Raw genomic sequence first — 19,249 nt, 5'->3', positions numbered from 1 at the left:
AACTTGTTTTTCTTTCATTGAAATCCTACCCAGAATATCAGTAATTAAAATATGCAACACTAAGTTGCCATAAAAAGACTTACTAAAAAACAAGCTTCTTCTATGGCTTCTTCTAGAAGCTTCTTCTATGGCTCACACAGTTTGACCCCAGAGTCTATGGATGACACTTGAAGTTTGACATTAGCCTCAGCATTCAGTACATTTCCATATTTTGTTTTAGCTGCACGATAGCAGGAAAATTGTGAGTCATAAAAAATAAGCTTTACTAAATCCAGTCAGTTTTCCCCACACCTGAATTTTACAAAATAAAACAAAACAAATGTCGGGTTGCATCCTTCTTTATTAGTGATACATATACAATAAGCTCCAATGACTGCACAGAAAGGATGGGAGAACTTTATTCCAAGATCCTCAGGGGGAAAAAAAAAGCAACTTGTCAGTACCTGAATGAGCTAGCAGTTTCCAAGGTGACATATAGCACATTTGAGTATACACATATGCTCCTTCGTTACTCTTTTAAAAATACAACTTATACACACACACATTTAATTGAAATTAATTTAGAGGCTCAGATAACTCTAGAAATAGCTTCCATATATCCCTAGAGTTCCCTGGAACTCCATTTAAAAATCTCAGACCTAAGGAATCTCACTCCCAGGGAAGACAAGGTCATTTTTCCTACAATTTGCCATCATAACCCCTTGCTTTTCTTCTTCAAGACACGTACCACAATTTGTAGTTAAATAATGTTGTGTATTTGATGTGTTTCCCCTTCTCTCCAATACTACTGGAAGGAAGGCTCTTTCTTGTTAACTGATAAAACCCTAGCATCTAAAAGACTGGTATGTAGTAACTACTCATTGAAATATTTATTGGATAAAACAATGAATGAATGATGTGAGAATGGGGCATGAGAGTCTGAGCAACATTACTCAGGGCCCCTGTCGGCTGAACTTAATGACAGTGTCCTTCATGCATGTTGGGTAGACTGAGGCTCATCCAAAATATCCCCTTGGTCTTTCTAAGGGGCTCCCAGTAGCTAATCAAGGTCTCCTGGACTCCCAAGTATAGACCTGCCAAAGTGCTTCCTGGGGGTGGCTCAGTTTTCCAAAACCCCATTGTGGGTAAACATCTTAGCATAGAAGAGCAGTGTAGCATGAGCTTGGAGCCAGACTGCCTAGCCTTGCACCTTGTCCATTCTGATATTAGTTGTGACCTTGAACAATATACCTTGTACCTCAGTTTTTTGTGCCTCAGTTTTTTTTCTTCTACAAAATGGACCCATTTCTGTGAAGTGCCTAGAACAGTGTCTGGCATGTACAAGGTAACTATACTGACTTTGCTCTTATTACTTTGGTTGGTTTGCTCTCTACCCACTGAGCCATCAGGTTCAGGGCCTCATCTACAAGTACTTTCTCCACAGTTGGTCCCTCTCTCACCTGCCCTGTTCCTCCATGCCTTGTAAACTGAAGGGCACAGGATCCCTGACATTGAGCACAATACCCCTGACCCTTCCCTGAGTCTCAGAGCCAGCCTGCACACAAACTGGAAGAACCCCACCCTGTTAGCCTCGGAGAGTGATCCTTTGCCCATCACCCTTCTCCTTATGCTGGCCTGTTGTCCTCTCTACCCGCATCCTCTCAGCTCTCTCTCCGCATGCCTTATGGCCAGCACTTACAGTCAGCTATCCACCTCCCCACTGAGAGCCCCTGCTGGCATCCTCTGCCTGGCCTCGTCCAGCTAGAAAGTGACTGAACTCAACCAAAAATGCTCAGTGAAAAGGTGAGGACACAGAACAAACGCCTGGAATCAGAACAGAGGTTTACGTGGGCACGATGACCCCAAAGGGCTAGACTGGGTATTCTGTCCATTTTTTCTAAAAGTCACTAAAATAATATGACGACTCTTCAGTAGCACACTTGCGAGTGAGCGCAGGGGCCTTCCCCAGCCAGCAGTGAGCCCAGGGCAGAACCCCAGAGTCTTCTGAGGTACTTCCTCCAGTGGGAACTTAGAGTTCCATGCGATGTGGAACTGCCAGGTAGCGGGTGAGTAGATCTGGGACAGAAACATCCAGTTTTGGAAGTCCAGCCAGACGGGGCCATGGGACCAAAGCCACACCCCCTCATCCCCCACCACCTGACTTGTTTGCTTAAAACTCCAGCTGGTGTGTCCTGTTGTTCTTTCTCCAAATCATCAGAGCCCATGGGGACCTGTCCAGTCCAGCCCAGATGTGACTTTCCAACCACGTCTGGCCTCTGGGCTCTAGCCCTGCCTGTGGTCCTCCAGGTGCCATGCTTTCTCCTACCACAGGGCTTTTGCACTTGCTATTCTCTTTGTGATGCCCCTTCCCTATCCCTCCCCTGCCCTGCTACTTGTCTAGGTCTTCAGAGGAGCCCACCCCAAGTCCCCAGACAAGGTCAAGTCTTCACCTCTTAAACTGTGATCCCTGGATGCGTGTGTGTGTGTGTGTGATTATGTGATTATCTTCCACATCTTCTCCTATATTATGTCTTTTTGCCTCTTCACAGCTGTCTTAAAGAACCATTGTTCTGACTACCAGTGCCATACATATGCTCCTCTGCCTGTTTTTGAACTTTACATAAATAGAATACCAGTGTGTACATTTTGGCAGTGTGTAGAATAAACCCTTGAGATTCATCTATGTTATTGGATATAATAGGAATCTATTTATTGTTGTGTAGTGGTCCACTATACTAATACACCACAATTTTTTAAAGATTTTATTTATTTGTCAGAGAGAGAGAGAGAGAGAGAGAGAGAGAGAGAGAGCTCTGGCAGATGGAGGCAGAGGGAGAAGCAGGCTCCCTGCCAAACAAGGAGCCCGATGTGGGACTCGATCCCAGGACGCTGGGATCATGACCTGAGCCGAAGGCAGCTGCCCAACCAACTGAGCCACCCAGGCGTCCCACACCACGATTTTTAAACTAAAATGTATCATTGGACTTTCAAGTTGTTTCCATTTGGGCCCAGAAAGCAGTGCTGCTATGAACATTCTTGTAGATATCTTTTGGTGCACAAACATGCACAAATGTTTTTTGGTGGGTAGACATGCAGGAGTGGAAGTATGAGGTCACAGGATGTCATGTGTTCAGCCAGATGGCTTTCCAGAGTCCTGGCAGCAAGCCCCCTGGAGGGCTCACGGCAGTGGGGAACCGTCGACACCATCATGAACACTTGATAAAGTCAGTTTTGTTTCTGGTGGTCGTGTGGTGGATATCTCATTGTGGTTTCACTTTGTATTTCCCTGGTGACCAGAGGTCCTGAGCATATTTTCAAGTTTTCATAGATCATTCAGATCTTCTCTTTCCTGGAGTGATTTTTGAGCCTTTTAACCATTTTTAAAATGGAGCTGCTTGTCATTTTCTTATTGACTTGTAGGAGTCTTTTACATATGGTAGGTAGGAGTCCTTTGTGGGACTTGCGCATTGCCTGTATTTGCAACAAGGGAGCTTGCCTTCCCACTGTCTTAGAAATATCTTTTGAGGAACAAAGTTCTTAACTTAAGGAGGTCTGATTTGTCAATATTTTCCATTACAGTTAATAGCTTTGTGTTCTATTTTTGTCTATCCTCGAGTCATGAAGATTTGCTCCCACGTCCTAGAAGCTCTGTTGTTTTGTCTTTCATGTTTAGCTCTAGGACCTGTCTCACACTGATTTTCTCTGTATAGTGGGAGGTAGGAGTTGAGGTTTATTTTTTTCTACACAGTGTTGGTGAGAGTGAAAACTGGTTGAACTTCTCAGGGGAGTTTGGAAGTGTCCACTAAAGTGAGACATATGCCTGCAAGAGAGTTCCTGTCCACTTTATTGATAACAGCTGAATGTTACAGGAAATAAATTAAAGGTTCATCGACAGGAGAATGGATAGATTGGGGTATAGTTGTTCATGGAATTTAAGTTAACAATTTAAAAAAAAAAATTCTCCCTACACAAAACATCATGGATGAGCCTCATAGGCATAATGTCGAGTGAATAAACAGTGGTCACTTCTGGGAAAGGGAGGAGTGTGCAGCATATATTAACTGGAAAGGGGAAGAGATAACCTTCCTAGGTGCTGGGAATGTTTTATATTTTGATCCAAGTAGTAGTTACATGGATGCAATTATATGTAAAATTTCATGGAAGTCTGTACCTGAAACTGATGCACTTTACTATATGATATTACATCTCAATATAAAAAGTTTAAGAGGCTCCTCTCTGCCATCATTTTCCCTTAATGTCCCTCCTATAGATACCATACCCAAGACAGACCCCTGCTGTCATTGGAACCACCGCTGTCTGACCCTGGAGGCATTTCTGCAGTTGGATCCTGCTTCCCCCTTAGGCACACTCCATCCCTTGGGGAGTCCCTTGTTCCCATGATCTGTATTTTTCTTTTGATCTTTGGTTTTTGTAAATGTATTCCTCTGAAGCATCATTAGGGCTCTTCTGGGGGATGACCTTGGGCTTAATTCTAATTAACCCAATGAGAATGATTAATCCTGCCATCACAGCTGGATCCAGCCACCTTGGGCCACGTCAGGGGAGTGGGCACCGTGCACAGAGCCTGGCACATCCACCAGCTCCGCTCGAATTAGTCCTTCCCTCCACGGGAGGCCCAAGAGGCCTTTCCCCCATTCAAAGGGACTTTCACTTATTGTCTTTATTTTTAACTGTTTTGTAGGAAATTAAAAGATGAGTGACTGCCAAATGGTGTCTGAGCCAACAACCCAGAGAGTGCCTGTGTTTTCTTCCAAGCCCGACCAGAGCAGGCCTGGAATCGACCCAGCACTCCCCAGGCTCCTCTGCCTTCACTTATTCTCTGGGCTGCTCAATTCCTTTTAAGACACAAATTGATTGGGGTAATTTTTGCTATAACTACAATTGCCATGGAAAGGGGGTGAGGGGGGCTGCATTCAGGCTGTGGACTCCTGCAATGACTGCGAACCATTGAGCTACTGTAAAATGACCAGAAAATGGATTCCAAATTGAAGCTACAAATAATGTAATTACCGCAGTGTGTGCTCAGGGCTGCCAGAACAAGAGTTGGCTGCTGCCCTGGAAACATCTGGAGATAAAGCTGCTGCTGCTGCTGCTGCTGCTGCTGCAACCCCTGCCCCGGTCCCTCGGGGGCAGCAGCACTCTTCCAGGCTGGAAGAGCTTCCGAAGATGGAAGGAACATGGAGGGGGGAGAAAAAGGGATGAGGAGAGAGGCCAAAGAGAAGAAATAGGTGATTGGACAGGTGCTTCCTGGCACCCAGCCGTGAGATATAATCACTGTATCTCTGGTAGGATGAACCTCAGCATGGCCATCATCCTCCTATCGCCACCGTTGTCACTACTGTCAATGCCAATGCACCATCACCAGTTACTGTTGTCACCATCAACAGTGGTATCACCTCCACTCTTCACACCATCACCACCACCATCACGGTCACTACTGTCTTCATCACCATCACTGCCATACACCCACAGCTTCCTCATCACCAGTCTCATCATTGCCAACATCATCGCCATCATTCCTACTACCATTGTCAGTCATGACATTGACATCTTCGTCACCAATTTCATCAGTGCCAACATCATTATCATCTTTCCTACTACCATGGGCAGTCATGACACTGACATCTTCATCGACACCAATCTCATCAATCACACCCTTGCCGACATCCCCACCCCGTGATCATCATCTTCCTCATCCTCACCATTGTCATGGTGCCAGAATCTTCATCATCATCACCAGCCTCATCAACACCAACATCATCCCGCAATTACTGTCACCACCATCAGACTGTTATTACATCCTCTCTCATCAATGTGCATATCACCATCATTATTCCTACCATCACCATTGCTATTACATCAAAACATTGACATTTTACCATCATCAATCCCATCATCATCACACCATTATACCACAATGTCAACATTATCATCAGTTCCATCTTTGTCGGTGCCATGGCCATGATCGTCAATAGTATGGTCTTCACCCTCACCGCCATCACTGTGGTCACCTTTAACTTTGTCTTCACAATTGATGTCAAAATCAAAATTGCCTCCTTCAAGATCATCCTTATAATCCTCTGCAGAACCGTAACTTGTGTTTGGTCTACTCTCCCTTGCCTCAGCCAAACTGGATACCTAGACCTTGGACCCAGGCAGGGGACCATGATCTAAGAGGCTGGGCTGGGTGGGGGTGAGGGCATAGGAAGAATTTGCCTGCCTGTTTCCAGGCAGTATCAAAGGGGGAAATCCAAAAAGCAGATTCTTGAAAGTGGTAGTGGAGGGAATGAAACATAATAGTCGTTTGACCAAGTTATCCATCAGAGGGTCCCAGAGGAAAAGGAAAAAGATAGAGACAGGAGGCAAAGGATGGAAACCAAGGATATCAGAGGACAGCTAGAAGGTTCAAAATAGGGTTAGAAGATAGTGCATGAGAGAAACTTACAGATTTTATAGAGTGTCCACAGCTTGAGGGGAGTGACCAAGCCTGGACAGCAATCACTCACTATTGCTATCTCCTTCATGTTTTATCTAACCTCCATGGCTACACAGTAACTCACACATGATCTCTTCCTCATGGAGCACCTGCTCTCAGGGGACAAAGTGACCAGAGGGAAGCAACATGAATGAGCAGTGAGTGGACAGGTCAGGGCCTGGCCTCCTTGGGGCAAGGGCCCTTAAAAGAAGACTTCCTGAAATGGGACAATTTATCAACAAACCCAGGGTCCTATTTTGGAAGCATTTATTTTCACTGGGGTTGATCCCACACGGAGTGCTGCTCCAGGCTTTTTGACTGTAGGGTGACAAGAGTGGGGACAGCAGCACTTCCCTGACTTGGACTCCAGTCCTACAGCTGTAGGAGCACCAGGGAGCTGCCACGTGCCCCACTGGGCATCTTCTCCTGCACTTGGTATTGGCCACAAGGAATCCCAGTCACCCAGGAGATGTTCCCTATGTTGGTCTTGCGGCTTCCCATACATGGTTGTCCTGGCGCATGTTCCATGTGGCTCCAGCAGCCTCCTGACAATAACTAGCTTCCCCCCACCAAGAGTGCTATATCTTTCACCCAAAGCACAAGTGGCATTCTCTGGTGTTCTTGAGGGAAGTACAAATTTCAGGGAAAATACTGTCTATATTTTCTCCTGGTCCCAGGAGGCAGTAAGGGAGGAGAGGTTGGAGGGTCAAGGAAGAGGAGAAAATACACTAAAGACCACCCATTCTGATCAACTGAAAACCACTCCACATCTCTGCATCCACTGGGACCACCATTAGCCCAGGCAAGAGGGCCCCTTTCTCTGGGTCTGTGCTTTGGGCAGGGGGCTGCCCTTGCTCTCTCCTGGTCAGTATCTCCTCCCAGGACAAAGGGTCAGTGGGATGAAGGGCACTTGCTTACCAGGAGCCTGTGCCCTGCCATTTTAGCCTTTGCTTCAAGTATCTAGAACCCTGAATTTCCTACCCAGTTGGCCCTGAGCCCACCTCTAGGCCTGCATGAGCCTCTTCCCTGGGCTCTTCTCCAGAGGGAGAGCCATACTGCCAGGGGCACACTCCTAGGCCCTTTCCAGGGGTGAGCAAAGGGCAGCTGTTTGTAGGGGTATTGACAGAGCTCGGACATAGGAGTGGGGTATCCACACGGAGAACAAGGTCCTTCTTATGGATTAGGGCGAGCCAGCAGTAAAAGAGGGGGGCAAGCTTGAGCTGGTGCCACCCTTCCCCACATCTCTGTGTATGGGAAGTCTCCATGCCCACCTGATTTTCTAGGTTGCTAGAGAAGTGTGTTTGTTAGGGTAGGAGGAAAGGGTGTGTTTTATATAACAATTTGTTAGCTTGGCTTATAGTGCTTAAATATTTAGCCATATGATATGTGGGCCTCCATTTGGAGACTGGTCTGGGGCCCTGCAAATCTTAGGGGTGGCCTGAGACCAGTAGGTCATTCCCAGAGGCCCTTGGGGCAGCCAGGATGTGTCTAAATCCATTGCCCCTCAATGCTTAGGCGATGTCTTGCCTCCTTCTACATGCACCATACGTTCATAAGTGTGCACGTGGCACCATTCTCACGGCCACAGGCTGGTGAGTTTGTGGACGCTCTATGGATAGATCAGTTAGGGCTCCTCTGGTTGCGAGGGACAAAACACCAAATCCTACGTGGCTTAAGCAAAAAGAGAACATACTGGTTCACGTACCCAAGGTCCAAGGTTGCACTTGACCAGGGGTTCTTATTTCTTCCTCCCCTTTGACTCTGCTCACCTGCCTACTGACTCTGTTCTCAGACAAGCACTGCACTTTCTTTGGGAGCACAGGGTGGTTATCGCAGCTCCTGATCTTATTTCCACGTCCCCTTGCAGAGAGAGAGTCCTACCTTCTGGGTGCGAGGTCCCGTGGCTCCCCATTGGCTCTGACTGGTCACATGACCGTCCTCCAACCCAGTGTCTGGGACCTGAAGAAGGCCTGTTTCTAAGGCATGCTCTAGCCCTCACAGCCAGGGCGTGGGAGAGGTGGGAGCCTGAAGGAAAATCAGAGTTGCCAGAAGAAAGGGCGAGAGCTCCTGGGGAGTCCTTCCCCTGACTGCCCCCAGAAAGGTCCTACTTTAAGGATCTTTTAGGCACAATCCTTACATGAGCCTGTGCCTGCCCTTGGAGCCCCAGCTGTCTGGGGCTGCTCATTTAAATCTCTGCTGTGGGCGCCTGGGTGGCTCAGTGGGTTAAAGCCTCTGCCTTCTGCTCAGGTCATGATCCCAGGGTCCTGGGATCAAGCCCCACATCGGGCTCTCTGCTCAGCAAGCAGCCTGCTTCCTCCTATTTCTCTCTGCCTGCCTCTCTGCCTACTTGTGATCTCTCTCTCTGTGTCAAAAAAATAAATAAAATTTTAAAAATAAATAAATAAACAAATCTCTGCTGTGCCTATCGGGGTTTGCCCTCCCCAGAAGCACCTGCCATCTGACCTGCCTGAGCCCCTCCCCAGGAGGGGAGCACCTTTTAGGAGCCCCTGGGCTTCCTCCCCCACCCAAGAATGCAAACTGTTTGAGGGCAGGGAGTCAATACTTGTTCACACAGCAGAGGCTGGTGAAGCACCTGGTCAGGCCAAGTACTGCTTTGAGCACGTTTAGGGACTATTCAGGTACCGTTTATTGTTGATAGACCAATAAGCAACATAGATCAAGCCCTTGCTGCCTTGACTTACATTCTAGTGGGAGGACAAAGTCAACAAACAAGACTTCTGGCGATCATTTAATAAATAAAGAAACAAAGCAGGGTATGGGGTTTTGGATTCTGGTTGGAGGATTCTTATTACAAGTCGGGCAAGTGATACTTCTTTAGTAAGACCACATGGATGCAGAAACCTGAGGGAAGGGAAGGAGGAAGTCATGCAGATATCTGAGCAGAGAACACTTCAGCTAGAAGGGACCATAAGTGCAAAGGCTCTGAGGCAGGAGTGTGCTTAGCGTGTCTGCAGAGCTTCATGGAAACCGGTGGGGCTTGAGGGCTGTGAGGAAGGGAGAGAAGGATGGGAGTTGAAGTCAGAAAAGTGGTGATGGTGATGAGGACAGGGGTGGGATGGGGTGGGGAAGAACTGCAGTGAGCAGGGCCTCATCTGTCACCATGAGGACTTTGGCTTTTAGACCAAGTGACATTGGAACCTCTGGAGCAAACATGTGATGTCACCACTTGAGGCTGGGAGAGGTAAGAAGCAGGGAGGGTCCCTGAGGAAGCTGTAGTGCCAGCAGAAGATGGTGGCAGTGGCAAGAAGTTCTGATTCTGGAACATTCCGAAGGTGACCCAGCAGGAGTGGGATGTGGGACAACAGAGAACGAGAGGAGTCAAGAGGAAGCCAATGTTCAGGGTCTAAGCCACTGGGATAGTGGAAGTGGTTTACTGAGGAGGGGAGCCTGGAGGAGGAGAGGGGGTAGCGTTTGGGACACGTTTGGTCTGAAATGCATCTCGGATGAGGGCACATGGTAGTGTCCTGCAAGATGGGAGATGAGGACGTTGAACTTTGGGGAACAGACTGGGGCTAGAAGTTTCACAGTTGCCACAGGGAGATGTTTCATCCTAGCTGTTTCTTGGCCTTCCCCCCACCGCCCAGATCAGGGCCGGTCCCAGAGTGTCCCAGGGCCGGTGCTCAGCACAGTGAGGACAGCATCAAAAGTAACCCCATCTCTGTTTCATGAGTGATGCTAAGGGTCTCGTATGCGCGATCTCACTCAACCTTCCCAATATCCATGAGTCAGGGTAATTGTAACCCCAGCTTCCAGAGAAGGAAGCCAAGATTCAGAAGGACCCTTCCTTGTCTGCCCCCGGAAGTTTCCAGCTGCTGTCTCCCTTCGCTGTGTTTATGGGATCACGGAAATCACTGCACCCCTGTGTGCACAGCCCCCAGCTGCCTGACGAGGCCCAGCACTAAGCCCCTCACCTTCCCCCCACCCCCACCTCCGTTGCAGCCTGTGATCAGCTGGCCCTGGGCGTGGTGGCGATCTTCGGGCCATCACAGGGCTCCTGCACCAACGCCGTCCAGTCCATCTGCAATGCTCTGGAAGTGCCCCACATCCAGCTGCGCTGGAAACACCACCCGCTGGACAACAAGGACACCTTCTACGTGAACCTCTACCCTGACTACGCCTCCCTCAGCCACGCCATCCTCGACCTGGTCCAGTACCTCAAGTGGCGATCGGCCACCGTGGTCTATGACGACAGTACAGGTGGGTAGCCGGGCGTGGCTGGGCTGAGGGTAGGGGGTGAGGGAGGTAGAGACCCAGGATTTGCTCGCCCAAATCAACTGCCCCTGGGAGAGGGTGCACACTCACACCCAAGCCTAGCAGGACACCCAGACACTTGCCCCTGCACTGCCTTGCAGCCCAGGACCCACCGGCCACACTCACCCTTCACTTTGCCACAGCCCGCCTCACACCTTCCCCACACTCCCACCTCCGCCCCCCTACAGCATGCTCTCAGCACCCACCCAGCACCCGCACTCACCCCTGCACAAACCGTGCCCGCCCCCCCCCGCCCCCCCGCTGGCTCCCTTAGACTCACAGTCCCATCTGCAGCACACGTGGGCGGCCCCATGCTGACTGCGGACACAGGCTCTGGATCCATGGGCAGGGGTACGCGCTGGCTCTGACACTTGCTAGCCGGATAACACAGGGCTGTTTCCTCTCTTCCTCTTCCTTTCTGAAGACTCAAGTCCCAAGACATTTCTTAGCCTGGCCTCTTAAGAGAAAGTGACCTTGGCAAGTCACTTAACCCATCTGGCCCTTCTCTGGCCACATGTCAAGTCAAGAGCTGTAGCATCCAAGCTGGAGAAAAGCCTTCTTCAGTGTTCTGCAGCCTGTGATTCTATGTCAGCTCTTGATTACCTTCTAATGGGGGGAGTGGGAATCATAGGGAGTGAATCCCTCAGAAAAGCTGTCTGTTGAACTTGGGATTCTACAAGCCTCTATTGTGTTTCTGCTATGCCCACAGTACCAGACAGGAGATCATGGAGGGCAGGGCCCCCGGCCCCACTCGGTGCCCCCAGCATGAGCTGTCTGCCACTGAGGGGCGTGAGGACCCCACTCCAGGTCAGGGCCAGCATTCCGGGAGCCCTGTTAGATGGTCTCACTTAGCACACTGCCGGGAAGGGTTGTGGTGGCTTGTCCAGACCATGAGCCTTGTGTGCCCCCAGGCTTTAGCACAAGGCCCGGTACAACAGAGATGTTTTTAAATGCTTATTGAACTGAACTGAATTGAATTGAATTAAAAATCAGGATGAAATATGTCATCATTAAATATTGCAGGAAGAGAGTCCTGGGCACCGGTAAGGGAGAAGAATGAGGATGTCGTAATCCCATCGTTTTTGGAGGAGTGAATCCGATGGTAGGGGTGTGAGCACATCCCCAGAGGTCACTGGTCATTCCAGGCCATCAGAGCTGAGAGTCAAGTGACGGGTACATACAGTCAGTGCCAAGGCACTTGGGGAGAGGAAGCCCGGCGGGCTTGGCTGATCTGGGCTGACTTACCAGAGGGAGAGAGACATGAGTGGGGCCTCGAGGGTGAACAGACATAGAGAAGGCGTGAGGGCATCACCAGTGGCTGGGACAGCCTGAGTAGAAACCAAGGAGGCGGGATTGTGCGTGGCAGCCTCCTCGAGAGCGCAGCCTGGCAGGGGGAGAAGATTCAAGTTTAGAAGGTGGGAGGAAAAGGTCAGATAAACAGAGTGTATCAGGCTGTGCGAAGGTTCCACTGTCTGACTTCGGAGTTCACACCTGATCTTGGGAGCAGCCAAGGCCCACTGAGTGTTGTTGAGCACAGAAGTAGAATAATGAAAGCAGAGTTTCGGAAGGTGGCTGTGACGACATCTCGTGGGGTGGGTGGCAGGGAGAGCCAGGAGCCAGAAGTCACGTGGGGGTGGCCACCTTGTTGTGGGCAGGGACAAAGGAGGCCTGCATTTGAGGGGCTGCCTAGAAGAGAACTTGGGGCCAGGATGGCAGGAAAGAACTGGACATGAACAGGGTGATGCTGCTGTGAGGGTCACAAAGCAGTGAGAAGAGACACAGGAGCGGACCACAGCCCCGCGGTCCTAGGGCCTTCAGACCGGAGGGGCTGGGGGCAGAGGCTTTGCGGAGGAGGGATGCTCTGCTCGTGAGGCTGTTCAGAGCTGATGCTAACGCCTGGAGCTCCCTCTCCTCCAGTGCCTTCGCTCTGAGGATATGAGCGAGCCTCTCAATTATCAGCTCGGAAGGCCTGAAATGCCCAGCCGCCTCTGGGGGGTAGGGGCACGCACTCTCCTCCAGCATGATTAACTTCGCAAAAGAGAGGGGATCCCATCTTCATTTCTTCACTCTTACCAGTGCCCAGAACACCGTTTCTTGCAGGATTTAATTAGAGTTTAATTCAACTTGATTTTCAATTCGGTTCAATTCAGTTTAACAAACATTTAAACACACGAGGGAGTCCGGGAGGGAGCGGGTTTGGTCAAGAACACACTGGGCACTAGGGATTCAGTCAAATAATAGGAAGACTTTGATGAGGACTGGCGGGTGGTAAGAGGTGTCCTCCCAGAATCAGGATGTTTCAAAGGGACAACGTGGCGGGTCATCAAGACCCCCAGAATGGGAAGCAGTTCAGAGCAGGCTTGGGCTGGATTTGCTTTGGGGGCAGCATGCTTGTGGATGTTCAGGCTGGACTCACAGACATCCCGGTTCCCACTGACTCGAGCAATGGGGACTTCGTTCTCTGACGGACAAGAGTCTGGAGATGGTCCTACCCAGGGCTGGTTTAGCAGCTCAATAGAGCTGGGGCGCTGGATCCATATCCTTCCAGGTCTCTTGGCTTCTCTCTCACAGTCAAAATAGAGCTGCTCCAGCTCCGAGCAGCCCATCCTCACGTGCTGACACCCCAAGAAATAGAAGTAAAGAGGAGCCAAAGAGATTGTTCTTAACGTGACTCATGCCTCTTATCAAGGAGGAAAATTTGTCTAGGAATCGTCCAGCAGACCATCCTGGACAGCTCACCGAGTCGGTGGTTACTACCCTGAGCACAGTAGGATAGGAAAGGGAGTGCCCCCTGACTGGCTTTTAAGCAAGCCCCCGTCAGCTCTGGGCACTGGCACCCTGCCACCCGAGCCATATCCTGGTTCTCTCAGCATGTTAGAAGAGGGCACACCCATCTCTATAATTAGTGGCGCTGTGTCTGCCAACCACTCCCCAAAATTCAGTGGCTTTGAATACAAAGCATGTGTTTAGCTCGCAAGTCTGTGGGGTCCCTGATTGGCTGAGCTTGGCCAGGTGGTGGTTCTGGTCTCAGCTGGATCCCTCCCCTGCCCGGGGGTCATTTAACTGTTGGTGGAGATGACAGGCACCAGCAGTTTAGCCTGGGCACGTGGTCATGACAATTGCAGAGGTGCAAAAGAAGAGACCCAGGGTGCCCTTCCATTTCTACTGTCTGCTTGTGACCCGCCCGCTGATACACCATTGGCCAACACAGGTTACATGCTGGAACCCAATATCCTGAGTGAGGCAGGTCACCTGCCCGCAGTCGGAGGTCACCTGCAAAGTTACCTGGCTAAGGGTGTAGCTACAGAGTGGGGTGAAGAATTTGGGTCATCCCTACACTCAACTACAAAGAGAACTCTTTCTGAGTGTGCCTGGGGCCTCACGGATGACAATGGCCGCATGATGACACAGAGAGGTCAATGGCATTGAGAAAAGAGTTGTTAACAGTTTCTAGAAGCAGGGGGGGGGGGTGTGCGCAGCCTCATGGAGAAGCATTGGGGTTAGTCGGGAGGCAGGATCAAGAGTAAAGCATGGGCAAGAGCCTTTCTTTACTCTAAACCCTTTGATTACCTCATGACCATAAGATAGCCTAGATGACGATAGGTGGGATTTGTTCGGTGGGAATGTCCTCAATGGGGCAGGAAGCAAAACAGAAATTGGGGTTTGATCGGAGGGCTTATAATATGATCTTGTGTAGCCACCAAAAACACAGGGACAAGAAGAATGGAAACAACTTTGGCCATTAGTTTGACGCATGATTTCAGGATGCCGGAACATCAGTGAGAGAATATCGCAAATGATTATATTATAGGAAGCAGCAGGATTTGCCCTGTGACCTGTGACAAGTGGTCACCTTTGTAACCTCATCTGCACACAAAGGCAAACTGATATCAAGGGCAAAAGGAAGAGTCTTAGAAAAAGCCGAGGTGAAGGACCCCAACATAAGAGCCAGAAGGTTGGGTCTCAAATCCCAGTCCCGCTGCTAGCGTGCCGCAGAACCTTACCCTCCGTGGGCCTCCGTTTCTTTGTAACCCTGGAACAGTCGGCGTGCCTTCTAGGACAGGGAGATGTTTAAATAGGGTAATGAATGCAGAAGTGCTTTGTAAGTGAAAAGCATGATTCTAACAACCATGATTCACTGTAGATATTTTGAGAGAGATTGATTAGGGAAGCAGCGAGGAAGGAAGGCTCATCTCGGGCAAGCAAGAGCCTCGTCCTCTGCTGGGGTGGGCTGAGATGAGCCTCTGGTCTCCTTCGGGAATACACTGATGAGAAGGAGGTCTGACATTTGCTACCGGAGAATGTGGGTCACTGTGCATTACACGGGGCAATGCACTTGGCTGACAGGAAGACTCCGGTGGTCTCTGCTCCAGTGTGCAGGCTGTCCCTGTCCTCACGTCCTGGATCCCCAAAGTTCACGTGCCTGCTGCTGCCATGCATGGCTCCCAACACTGAGCATGTGGGAGTGAAGTGAAGGCGGGGCGCCTCCCAGGGTAACAAGTGTGAGAGGGCAGCATCTTTCAGCCCCTCTGAGAATTTCTGGGGCAAGATGGGGAGGGAGGATGAGGCTGGTGTGTGTTCCAGAGGAGACGGTGGTCCCTCCCTCCTCAGCGCAGGTCAGCTGACGGCCCCTTCCGGCTCCATTTCAAGTCAGGTATTGGGAAGCCCTGTAGCCCCTATTAGATCCAGACCACTCCAGACACCAGAGCCCTTCGCCAGCCCGCTCACCTGGATATAGGACCTTCCAGGGGGGTGGGGGGAGTCCTGAGGCCAGTGGCCATGGCAAAGCCTGTTTGGGAGCTCCTTGGGAAGCTCAGGTCACAGGGATAGATCCCTGTCCTCCCCAGCCAAGGGGAATGGTGTACGCCAGATGGCCTTCCTCATGTCCAGCCCTTCGGAATGCGAAGGAGAAGCTGAACAGATCCAGGCATTTGTAATCAGAAATGGCTTTGGAAACCCGGAGGCTCTGTTGCAAGGTTTTCAAAGTAGGCGGTCTGTGTGAGGGGGACTCCATCCAGATAGGGGACACTGCAGTAGTAACTTTAATCCAGAGCAAACTAGCTTCACCAAAAAAAGGGAGGGGGAGGGGATTTGATTGGCTGCCTTTACTGGGAAGCTCAGAGTCATTTCAGCTTCAGGTACTGTTAGATCCAGAGGCTCAGATGGGTATCATTAGGACTTATTTGGCCTGACTTCTGCCATGTTGGAATCCTTCTCAGGTTCTATGTGGTGATGCCTAGACTTACTGCCTCCCTATTTGGAGGTAAGTGGAAAAGGGTGTATTTCTTACCAGTTGCTCTGGTACCATTTCTGGAAGTCATCTGATAGGACCAACTGGCATCACCCACCCATCTCTGAGCCCATCCCTATGCCTAGAGGAATGTGCTTGCTGATTGGCCAGGCTGGGGCACGTGCTGTGCCCTGAGAGCTGGGGATGGACTCCTCGGAGTCACATGGTCCAAGCACGGGGGGAGGAGTTGCTCCCCAGAGGAGAAGCAGACTGCTGTTCACGGGGGAACGGAGCAGAGCTGAGTGGAGCATGCAGTCAAGACACAGACCCTGAGCCCTGAGCGTGGGCAGACAGCCCAGTGGGACCCCGGTCCCTGCTGGCTCAGCCCCTCCCTGAGTGGGGAGGGGGTATCAGCAGGCTTACTCCCAGGCTAAACAGAAGGGAGTCAGCAAGAATGGACCCTGAAATAGCAATGGAAATAAACTTAATTAGACCTAAGTAAGCCATTTATCTCCAGGAAGTGACATTCAGTTTTCCCTGGAAGTTCCCAAATTAAGTGGCTTTGCAAAATGCCAAGGTGGAGGATGGATTTTTCAGTGTGGCGAGAAAAAAAAACAGTAAGTCAGTTCAATTATGGTGATTTGTGTTGAGGGCCTCCGAAGTGCCAGGTCCCATGCTAGGGGCTGTGGGGACCCAGCCCATGAGGTTAAGGAGGCCATGGCTGGACGAGGGAGTGAGAAGAGGCCAGAGGAGGCTAGTGCTGAGGGGAAGAGGGAGAGGGATGGCATGTCTTGTTTGGAAAGAGCAGTAGGGGCAGGCTTCATGGAGGAGGTGATTGCACAGAGCCTGGAAAAATCAGTCAGGTTTACTGAGGTAGGCTGCCCTTGGGTTGGGGGCACAAATACCTCTTTGTCTTACATAGTCCAACAGTTGGTACACCTGAGCCTGCAGCCTTCACTTGTGCCCATGTCCTAGAGGTAGGTTCCCAACTTCCCAGTGTCATACGTGGGGTGACGAAGAGGGGTGCCCTCTGGTTTGGACTCCATAAAGGCTAGTGTAGAGGGGAGCACATAGACGCGGTTTGCGGGAATTTGCTGTCTGTACCTACTGCTAATCTGTACGTGTGTCTGTGTGTCTGTGTATGCACAGGCTTTGATGTGCACGTGTAAGGAAGTCCCAACATATGTCTGTGTCAGCAAACATGTCCCTCTAAGCATGTGTTTGTAGGTGCCTACATATCCGGGAATGTGTGCCGGCATGTACAGCCTGGTGCACACAGCCACACCCAAGAATCCTGGTGCCATGTCTGTACCCACGTGGCTCTGTCCACACACCTGCCCAAAGCTCTGTGGGCCACGCATCCTTGTCTGTGTGTCTGTGTGTGGGCACAGACCTGCAGCCACAGGCCATGTGCTAGCCCGAGTCCGTGGAGGCTGACAGCCATGTTTACCTGTGTGTACACGTGTGTCTTTTGCACCCCGGGGACCTCCCAGGGCTCATCCGCCTGCAGGAGCTCATCATGGCCCCGTCGAGGTACAATATCCGCCTGAAGATCCGCCAGCTGCCCCTTGACTCGGACGACTCGCGTCCGCTACTCAAGGAGATGAAGCGGGGCCGGGAATTCCGCATCATCTTCGACTGCAGTCACACCATGGCCGCCCAGATCCTCAAGCAGGTGTGTGAGTGCCAGCCAGCCCGGGGCATGGAAGGGAGGGGCGGGACCTGCCTGCCCCTTCCCCCACCCCCACTTTCCCCACTCACCCACAGCAGGAGGTGACTGGAGCCGGTGGGGGTGGGGGGAGCCCAGCTCTGCTTCAGTCTGGCTGAACTGACCCCCACGCGTGAGTTTCTGCAGCGGCAGAATGGACATGTGTGGTCTCCAAGGTCTGAGCCCGCGTGAGGACGGAGCGATGCCAGGGCTGAGCCCAGCCTAGTGCCTGGTGGCTCTTGCCTCAGTGCTCGCTTCCAGGCTATGGCTGCAGGTGGGAGGCAGGGTCTGAAGCGGAGCAGGACTGAACATTTCGGGAAGCCCTGGGAGGCCTCGGGGTGGCAGGAACAGTCCCCGGTGGGGGGGGGGGGCACTGCGTCTTTTGTGATGAGTTCCCCGTGGCCCAGAACGCTTGTGGTTATTCTACTACCGGGAGGTTTATTGACGTTCCCCATGCCATCTGCTCAGCTCTGCAGCGACCGTTGGGGAGGGAGATGGCTCTGGGTCCTGGATGGGCCTCTGTTCCTTTCCAGACACAGCCCAGTGTGGTGTGCTGGGAACCAGAGCCATCTCTGCCAGCTACCTAAGAAATAAACGGCAAAATCGCCCACAGCCTCCTTGGAGGGTGCCACAGCTGAAACCCAGAACGCTCCCATTTGAGCCTGTGCTTTGTGTAAAAGGCAATTACACAGTCCCAGAAAGTGGCCTTGGTGATTGAAGGAGGCGTTCTGTGGAGCTCTAAGTCCTGACCTGGCAGGGTGGAGCTGGTGAGGAGGAGACACAGCGCAGGGGGCTAGGTGCCATGCCAGGGATACGAGTTTTCAAGTCCCAGGACGGGTTAGGGTGGGGACATTGGTCCAAGTCCCACCCTCCGGTCTGGCCCTACAGAGGGTATGCAGGCAGCCCAGCAGCCAGTGTCTTCCCCCAGGCTCCCTCACCCCGAGGCAGGTGCATAGCTCACTTGGGGGTTCAAATCTCACTTCTGTGCGCCTGAGAGCAAGGAGCCCCAGTGTCCTCCCCTCCTCTGTAGACAAAACCAGGGATCTTTGCCTCAGATGGGGACGGAGGATTCTGAGATGAGGCAGGGAAAAAGTGTAGCCCAGTGTCGGCACTGGGTGTGGGCCTCTGTGGGGTCACTGTGGAGGAAACCGATGTCCCCCAGGGAACCCTCACCCCTCCTCCCTGGACGACGGCCCACGCCTAGTGCTTCCCTTCTCTTCCTGGTACATGTAGCAGAGACCGCCACAACCCTGGCTGGTCACGCTGAGGAGGGACCATGTGCCAGGTGTCCGGAGCCCCTCAGTCAGCGCCCCCCTGGCAGGTGGCAATGGTTATCATGCCCAGTTTACTGGTGAGGAACCTGAGGTTCCTGGGGAAAGGAAGGAGCCCGGGTCATCCAGCCAGAGAGTGAGAATTTACTCCCATGTCTGTCTGACTTGAAAACATCCAGAATTAAAACTGGAGACCGTGTGCCCCTCTAAACCCCGAGCTCTGCAGAGGTAACCATGGCTGCTGGCTGAGGCCTGGTTTGAGCCTTGAACTTGCTGACATGGGTTGTAAGTCT

At 51.3% G+C, this 19,249-nt stretch overlaps 1 protein-coding gene across 2 annotated transcripts in view; it reads left to right on the top strand.

The window, feature by feature from the left end:
• The window catches only part of LOC111143191 (glutamate ionotropic receptor kainate type subunit 3), a 219,547-nt gene that overhangs the window by 132,079 nt on the left and 68,219 nt on the right, over nt 1-19,249 (top strand). For both annotated transcript variants that reach the window (XM_022496724.1, XM_022496723.1), the window contains exons 3-4: nt 10,436-10,693; nt 17,471-17,652. In XM_022496724.1, the coding sequence (XP_022352432.1) occupies nt 10,436-10,693; nt 17,471-17,652 (440 nt within the window). The remainder of the gene's footprint in view (nt 1-10,435; nt 10,694-17,470; nt 17,653-19,249) is intronic.

This window comes from Enhydra lutris, unplaced genomic scaffold, assembly GCF_002288905.1.
Source record: "Enhydra lutris kenyoni isolate GAN:26980312 unplaced genomic scaffold, ASM228890v2 scaffoldscaffold9, whole genome shotgun sequence".
Classification (NCBI taxonomy): Eukaryota; Metazoa; Chordata; class Mammalia; order Carnivora; family Mustelidae; genus Enhydra; species Enhydra lutris.
This window is presented reverse-complemented; position numbering and strand designations above follow the sequence as displayed.